The 9568-nt window shown below is 32.8% G+C and overlaps 1 protein-coding gene across 1 annotated transcript; it reads right to left on the bottom strand.

Moving 5' to 3' along the window:
• Positions 1 to 244: 244 nt before the first annotated feature.
• On the bottom strand, positions 245 to 9326 carry LOC140432056 (apolipoprotein D-like). Its single transcript, XM_072519902.1, has 3 exons — positions 9122 to 9326; positions 2690 to 2820; positions 245 to 458 (listed from the first exon to the last, which is right to left on the bottom strand). Exons 1-3 carry the CDS (start codon positions 9245 to 9247, stop codon positions 245 to 247), a joined length of 471 nt encoding a protein of 156 aa, XP_072376003.1. The 5' UTR covers positions 9248 to 9326.
• Between the last annotated feature and the right edge of the window lie 242 nt (positions 9327 to 9568).

Here is a 9568-nt window from a genome sequence, read left to right as displayed (position 1 = left end):
CAACTTGTTTGACTAACTACTTTTTTATGGAGCGTATGTTGAATCAATCATTGATTATGGATGTACACTTTATGGAACAGCCAATAAGACTAACCTAACGAACCCAATGAACCTCCCTTAGGACTTAGATCATTTTTAGCTGAAAAAACAATGGTTAAATTACAAAGGAAAGGATCACCAATCATTAACAATATATTCAAGCTAAACGAATATGATTTAGCTAACCCTTTCTGGAGAATAAAAACTAAACCTTACCTACGTGGACTACTTGATAATTAGTACAAGTGTAAATAACTGCGTAATTGGAGTAATCGGTTTTTAAAACCTGATAAAAACCTGCTCCGGGAAGGTACCTGCTAAGTATTCTTGGGAGATTGCTATTTACTTTGTATAAATAAATGCTTGGATCCCTTCTTAATGGAATAGCGATTCCGTCACTAATTGAAAAGCTGCCAGTCCTAAAAATAAAATTATTTAAGTATACTAAAAATTATTGATAGTTATGGACATTTACAAGTAAATAAAAATTATATATGATGTTCGTAATTAAATTTAAAAAAAACAGTGGTTACCAATTTACTACAAGACATGGAAAATAGAAACAAAAAAATTATGTAGTAAATAAAAAATATATAAGAGTTCACCAAATAGATCAAAGCCAATGGATTGAATATTACAACAATTTATACGAAGAGGAAAACGATACAAAATAAGAAGAAAGCATAATCAAAGAAAGAGAAACACCATTAGACCAAGTTGAACAATCACCAAAAGCTGAAGAAATCAAGGAATATATATTGCGATTACAAAATAGAAAAACCTCCCGCTGCAACTAATCAACAGCAATAGCTATTAAAAATTGTGGGAAAAGAACTACAACAAAGTAGATACAAATTAATAGAACAAATTTAGATGCACGAAAAAATGCCTGCAGAATAGAAGTCTGGCAGAATATACAAAAAATATCATAGGATAGTTACAGATAGATTACAGGAAAGGAAATTCTTTTTATTTAACCTCTCCAATTCACTTAATATTTATAAAAATGTAATATTGCATTTAAAAAGTGACTGTACTTTCTAAATTAATGATCTTACAAAACAAATACTGTAAGACACAAAAAATTGTAAATAGATATTTCATTCTATTGACGTCTCGTTTTTAATCCAATATTATAATGAAAAAAAGTTGCGGAATAAAGATTTGCAGACCCCTCTAAACATTTAGAAAAATCGAGAAAAAATATTTTCACTTTTTCAGTTTTATTGGCCATGGGATGCTAATGTTGTGTTATGCACATACGATGACCTCAATATAACAATTGGGGTCATCAGAGAAAGGAGAGAATATATTATGTTCAATTCAGAACTCGCTGGTTCTGGACGATCGTATGAAAATTCTATTTAAAAATAAGTAAAATCAATAAACAAATTACATACATTTAATTAAAACAAATCCTTTATATCTGCAATTTAAAATACGCGTAAGTGCGTTAAGAAAGGTGAATGAGTTAACGTAAAAACACAGCTGTTTGGAACTAAATATGATACGATGGATATCTATACATCACACAAACCGTTTGTCTCCGGATGAAATCATAACAGGAATATGCTAGAATATGATACGACAGGCAATACCAAAGTCAATGCAATAGAATACTTTTGTGTATATATAAAGGTAAACGAACCAAACAATATTACAAGTAATATACATAGTTACACATATCAATTAATAGTAAAATAAAATATACAATTAAACTATACAGTAAATACGCTAAAATGAATGTTTATATATATCTAAAATGTTCTTTTCAAAGTTCGACAAATCACGACACGATATGAAATCGCTAGTTCAGCACACAAGATGAATTTCTTAACAATATGCATATACCAGTAAATAAAACAAAACAAAAAAGAACTGTTCAATTGACAATGTTCAATTGCGATCCAGGCACAACTGAGATAAAGTTCTAAACAAATATGACATCTATATACCAAGTAAACGTACTTGATATATGCACTACAAGATAAACGGTGTATTGTACTTTACCCAATGAAATATTAGCACCAACCGCTATCGAAAAAGATGTCTTCAGCGACGTACAGGAACCACAAAAAGTTGATGATGGACCAGCGTCCACCCCAACTGCATTTTAATGACTGTGGTACTCACAAGACCGAAGCGAAGTGTGTCAGGTACTCTTAACCCAAACGCACACACATCTATGTGGTTTGAGAGATAAAACTCGAGTATGATTTTGTAGATGGACTTCGTCCCTTATCTCATACACACGTCTGGTGTTATTTCGCAGATGGCTCGTCTTGTAAATTAGCCTTTAACACAGCTACACCCTTGTACGTGGAATCTTAAAATACGGGGAGAATCAAAACTACCACAAAGTCTGTTAATATTATATAAATGTTTATATATCGTTGCGAAACTGCAACAGCTAACACATAGTATAAGTTTTCATAAAAAAGTTTTAAACCGTTTTGAAGCAATATTAAAAAATTCGTAAAAAATTTATTTTGTAAATTTAACACCCCGTAACTTTTTGTGGGTGCATTTTTGCATATAAATAAGTTAGGCCAAATCAACTGATTTTCATCCCTAAAAATCGTGATATAATTTATGACTAATATTTTTGTGACACCTTGTATTTAAAAATTGATAGTTTCGTATTGCTTACCATGCACTTTTCGCATTAACTACAACATCAAAATGTCCTCGATAGCTTTCTCTTAAATCTATTGTAACGCAGCTACTAACCAGCTCCATCAGGTAAAACGATCTTTCAATCTCATACCATACACCAGCAAACTGAAAATACCAACAAATCAATACATATAATTTAAAAATAAAACACTGAAAACTTTTGTTTTCTTTTTTATTGTTAGATAAATACTCCAGTCGTCTCATACGAAAATGCCACTAAAAAATTATACGAACAAGCAGAAAATTTGCCGAAAATGTCAATTTAGGACGCTAAAACAGATGAAAAAAAATTTACCAGTTTTACCCTTGGGATTTTCCCTAAAAACTCCCACGTAAAGGGGGAAAACGAAAAAAAATCGATTTATCAAGAATCTGTATCCCACAGAAAAGAATGTTTCAAATAAATAATGGAGCTAAGATAATTTTGAACAAAAACTTTTATAAGCATTTCTTGTGTTAAATGATCCGTTCTCTCAGAAGCAACAATTGAAGCGATCGGCGATTTTAAATGTCAGTTACGTGCCCAAAATCAATGCTCAATAAAACTTGTATTAGCTCGACGGTAAAAATTTAATATCTTTTGATCCGACTGTTTGTTACAAACTGTTACAACAGCAAATTTACTAAAATGTAAATTAGAGCTGGAAGCTCAGATAATAGAACAAGTGATGGAGATTATTTTATTAGCGGAATGTCTTGAGGATTTACATCAAATGGTTGACAGAGTGTTAGAAGTCACTGAAGAAAACGGACTGTCCCTAAACACAAAAAAGACACAATTTATGGTAATTACAAAAGCCCAACAGCGCCAAGAAAACATAACAATACATGGAGAACAAATTAAAAAAGTTGAAAAATATAAATATCTGGGTACAATAAATACTGAAAATAATGAGTACACAGAAGAGATTAAGGCAAGAATAAGACAGGCAAGAAATTCTTTCAAGAAACTGAAAAAAAGTACTCTGCAGCAGGGACATTTTAATTTCTTTAAAGATAAGACTTCTGAGATGCTGCGTGTTCTCCGTATTATTTTATGGCTTAGAGGTTTGGACATTAAAGAAAGATGTTTCGGACAGATTAGAAGCCTTCGAGTTATGGACCTACAGAAGGATATTAAGAATAATTTGGGTGGAGAGAGTCACGAATTTCGAGGTGTTGAGAAGAATGGGAAAAGATAAAGAGGTTTTAAATACAATTAAAGTCAAAAAACTGCAATACCTGGGACATGCTATGAGGGGCGAGCGTTATAACTTGTTGCAATTAATAATGCAAGGAAGAATACAGGGTAGAAGTAGTCGCGAAAGAAGACGCATCTCCTGGTGAAACAATTTGAGAGCTTGGTTTAACTGCACTTCTGATGACCTCTTTAGAGCAGTGGTATCGAAAGTGCGAATTGCCATGATGGTTGCCAACCTTATTAGAGGAGATGGCACATGAAGAAGAAGATGTAGATTAAATATCTAGGCATCACATTATCTAGCTACGAAAAGCTCGAAACTGAAGTGGAAGATCAAGTGAATAGAGCAAACAGCTGCATGAATGAAACAAAATAGAGCAATAAAAATATCGGGAAAGAAATGAAAGGCAGAATTTACAAAACAGTCATCAGGCCAATAATGACATACGCAGCAGAAACATGATCTGACACAGAGAAGACAAAAAGGAAACAGCAGAGATGAAAACGCTTAGAAAAATTGATGGCAAGACACTACGCGACAGAGCTAGAAGTACAGATATACGACATAGATGCTAGGTGGAGAACATCAAGAACTGGGTAGTAGTACTAGAGTACTACTAGAGTAGTAGTAAAAACGGCAAGAGACGGTTTCCCAATAGAAAGACAATCAGTAGGAAGACCACGAAAACGATGGAACGACAACTTACTGGAGGCACATTGAAAAACAGACTAGATCAGAACATGACACAGAGTCATGTCTATATAAAAAGAAGAAGAAAAAGAAGAAGTAACTATACTGAAATGTAGTAAAATGAGTTTATACGGGAGAAATGTATTAAAACTATATTTTAATTGCAATAAACTATAAGGTAAACAATATTAGGTATAAAAAATAGTTATTGTTTACTGTCTGAAGCAATTTTCTGATCAATACAAATATTGATTATTTTTTTAGACTGTATCGAAGTAGTTATGATTAATTGTAGCCATGTGTGTTATGTCCAAAATGTTAATAGTTGATTTACATTCAATAGCGACGTCTTAACGAAATGCAGATTATTCCAACGCCTGATTTATTCATGCCAGTTAAAAAACTATTACAATGTATAAGTACCGGCATTTTTGATATTCCATGACCACACAAATTAGCCAGTCTAAATGTTATACAGTACGTTATGTTTTAAATTAGGTATACACACACTAAAAATGCTAACACTGCGCGCCGTCGACTTTCCACGAACCTCCGTTGCCTCGTCTCCAATAATCATTATACAGTGGTTGTCTAAAGTAGTAACAGCGTAGATTTTTAAATTATTTTTGTAAACAACATGTCTGTTTATATGCCTGCAGAAAAAGTTCAAATAATAAAATGATTTTATGGTGGTAACTCTAAACAACAGTGTGCAGATTTATTTTCTGTGTTTTTTGAGGGAAGAACAATTCCTTTCGTACAGTCAGTTCATAATATTGTTAAAAACTTTGAGTATTGTTATTGCCTCAAAAATTGCAGAATATATCACGCTCAAGAAGTGTCAACAGAAAAAGTTGAAGAAAGAGAACACCGGGATACACAAATTTGTGCAACAATCGAGGTAGATTCGATACGTTCAATTAGAAGAGTTGCTCGAGAGTTAGATGTTAGCAATGTTACTGTAACGAAAGTGTGGAAAAGACACGGTTACAAGAATTTTAAATATTCGAAAACGCAGCAGCTTTATCCAGACGACTACTTTCGAAAAATGTAGTTTTGTGAAACTTTAATAACGAAGGCTAATGATGAACCGAATTTTATTAAAAACATTTTATTTACTGATGAATCTTTTGTTTCGTTAACAGGGAGACATTACAGAAGTGTTGTTTACCAAACTCAACTTCCTCGAAAAGTTAACGTCTGGACTGGCATTTTAGGAGACCACATAATAGGTCCATTTTTTATTGAGGGCAACTTGAATAGTAGAGTATACCTCGATTTATTACAGAATCGTGTTCTTTCTGTTATTCTCAATCTTCCTGATGTAAATCTGGAGAATGTTTGGTCCCATCAAGATGGCTGTTTAGTTCACAACACTCGAATAATTAGGGAGTACTTAAACAATACTTTCCCGAATCGAGTTATGAGTGGAACAGGCGATATTAAGTGGTCTGCGCGATCTCCAGATCTTACACCCATGGACTCCTTTTTTTCAGACATTTAAAAAGCATGATCTACGATCATGCTTAGGCGAGAGCCTAAGATTTGGATGAATTAAAAAACTGAAAAAGAGAAGTCTTCAATTCTATTACAGCAGAATCTCTTACATATGTCCGCAAAAGTCCGCATTTTTGTGACAGATTGGCATACAGTTCAACCGTAGAAGGTCAAATATTTGTATTATTTCTGTAGAGCATAAAGAATTTTTTATTATTTTATTAGAAATTATTTTTTTTTCAATTAGAGTATATTTTTTGTTATATCTTTTTAAAGAAGTGCGCTTTTATTTTTAATTCAACAACAAAAATTGTTCACATTATTAAAAATGGATACTAATGCACCGCCTTATAATGGTCAGTGTATTTTTATCGAGTTTATGTTATAAGAAATGAACCGGGTATATGTAAGCAACACGTAACCTACTTAAATTAAATTTAAAAATTTTAATCATACGAAAAATAAAAGTAGTAATAGTAAATAACAAACATTAACAAGGAATGTACAAAATACAAGCACATCAAGCTATCACACACAGTTCTTAAGCTGAGCTTTAAATTCTTTTGGAATACAATAACAATCCAACCTTTGGGAATAATGATTAGCAAACCTTGGTGTTCTAGATGTGAATAAATTGAGTCCTTAGTTTGTGCGATGAGGTCTAACATAAAAGAGTTGATTTAGCCTTGTTTGTCTTGGGAACATGGAGATTATTTTTTTTTTCAATTATACTGGACCAAAAATAATAGAGTGCAGTATACTATAAAACATAGTGAGATCTTTGTGCATGCGTCGGATTTGGAGAAAAGTTATGTTGAGGGACCTTTCCATATTTGAATAGTTAATTTCTTGAATCCTCTGGTTTTGTTTAAATGCAACAAATCTTAAGAATTTATGTTGAACTCTCTCAATAGCTTGAATATGGATGTTATAGTGAGGGGAACAAACACATGAACAGTAATCTAGGTGGATCCTCACAAGTGAACAATACAAAATTTTTACGTTTGATAAACCGTAAAAGTTGAAGTGATTTTGAGACAACAAATGACTTATGGGGGATGTAGGATAAGCTGGAATCGAGCGCAACACCTAGGTCTTTTATCTGAGATATAGAGCATAAATTGCAACCATTAAGAGTATAGATATGATTTTTAGGAGTTTTATTCCGACCAAAAACTATTAAATGACACTTTTTAACAATAAGTTTCATTCCGTTGCTGTCACACCAATAGCTCAACCGATCCAAATTAGACTGTAGTTTTTGATAGTCACCATCATTCCCAATTTTTAAATATAATTTTAAATCGTCAGCAAATATTAGGAAAGAAGCAAAGAGGAAACACGAGGCAATGTCATTAACATAGTTATTGAATAGAAGAGGTCCTAGGTGTGATCCTTGTGGTACTCCTGAAAGTACCTTAATCTCAAACGATTGAAAATCCTGAACACGTACTATTTGTATTCTTTTAGTTAGGTGGGATAGCAACCATTCTAAAAGTTCACCCTGGATACCCAGACTCCTCAACTTATTGATTAAAATCTTGTGATTTACCCGGTCAAAAACCTTTTTAAAGTCTGTATACAGCATGAACCTGGAAGCTATCTTCAAGAGATTCTATACGGAAATCAGTAAATGTCAATAAATTAAGTTCAGTGGAGCTACTAGAGAAAAATACAGATTGCTGGTAGATAAAACAGCCTGACAAATAGTCGCAGACAAAGCTCTCAAGAACTTTGGGAATACAACTTAGAATGCTAATAGGCCGATAATTGTTCACTTGATAATTATCTCCAGATTGTAGTATTGGGGAAATAAAGCTAGTTTTCCAGTAGACTGGGAACAACCTTGTCTTTATTGACAGGTTAAAAATGTGAAAAGAGGTCTAGAAAGTAAAAAGCTAAAGTATTTAAGAAAAGAAGGTGGAAGACCATTTGGATCTGGCCCCTTGTTGCTATCCAAAATGGAAAGTTTTTCATGTATAGACGAGATAGAAATACTAAATTGTGATAGGTTGATGTCTCCTGTTAAAAAGGTTTCATCCTGCAAATCAAAATCTTTATAACTTTAAATTTTGGAAAAGTATTCAACATATTTGGAGCTATAAACGATTAAGGGCAGTGGCGCAAACGATTTAATTTCGAATTATACCAACCCTTTAATGAAGCAGATATCGTAACGTTCGTTAAAACATAACGACTTAGATGGTCCGGACACATAATACGAATGCTTGACAACGTGATTGCTAAAAAGCTAACGACAGGAACACCTATAGGAAGAAGAAGCAGAGAAGAAGTAGAATGAGTTGAGACTGACTTAGGGATACTAGAGATAAGAAGATGGCAACACGTTGCCAGAAACCGAACAGAATGGCGACTAGTCTTAGAGCAAGCCAGGATCCACAGAGGATTGTCGAGCCAAAGATGATGATGATAAAACAATGAGAGGAATTAATGCACCACACAGCAGACGAATAATTGATCTGACAGAAAAAACTTGTCATTAATCCAATGATTGCAACAATCGTCCGCTTAATGACGACATAACTGAGCGTGTTATTCTATAAATAAAAACTGTTTATTCCCTTTTATTCAGCGCTAGGTTTAGAATTAGATAAAATAAATGTCATTTTATTCGTAGTTGGAAAACTTTTTGCAACTTTGATTTTTTACAGTTTCCTCAGCAAGACTCTTTTGTAGGGTGTTGTTATATTTTTCGATTCGTTCCCGATAAATTTGTTTCTACACTTTTGCGTTGTTTTGAGAATATGGGTTAAATAAAGTAGGTAATCTTTAAACATTGCCATTGTTGTATTGTATTATTTGTTTCACTGGACATTTTACCATATCAAAAATTTGATTCCACTTGCTCATATCTATGTGAACCAACTTCCTTTCATTTGATTTCAACTGATTTCTTTAATATTCTTGTAATGCAAAATGTTTAATTAAGATAATACGTACTTGTAAAATCACTGTAATCTACAACTTAACATAACCTCAAAAATAATAAAAAGTAAAATCATCAACAAATCACTCACTTTGGTCTTATTAATTGCACTGGCACTATCGATTCTTGGGCAAGGGCCCAATCCTGACGATTTCACCCATTTCAAATACGAAAAACATAACACTAAAGCTATTGTACAATGTCTCTTCACCAACATTTTGCTAGTGATATTGAAAAGGTCACTTTATTTACATTTTAGTATCAATTTACTGAATTCATTAACAATATTACAATTTCAAATCGGTACTTAGTAACCAATACTGTGTATATCGAAAATATGTTTTCGCATTGTAGTCCAGGAACCAGGTAGGGCCAAGGTAACGGGTCAATTAAACTTTATGTTATGGAAACACTAATTTAAAAAACAAACCAAAATAGAAAACACTCATTTGAAACTATGTATAAAGTAAATGTAAATGATTGGATGTGAAGGCCACATTTCTGTTGTAACAGAAATTAGTAACATTTACAGTTGCTA

The sequence above is a fragment of the Diabrotica undecimpunctata genome, unplaced genomic scaffold (assembly GCF_040954645.1).
Source record: "Diabrotica undecimpunctata isolate CICGRU unplaced genomic scaffold, icDiaUnde3 ctg00002678.1, whole genome shotgun sequence".
Taxonomy (NCBI): Eukaryota; Metazoa; Arthropoda; class Insecta; order Coleoptera; family Chrysomelidae; genus Diabrotica; species Diabrotica undecimpunctata.
The sequence above is the reverse complement of the archived record's forward strand: the minus strand, read 5'-3'. Positions and strand labels throughout refer to the sequence as shown.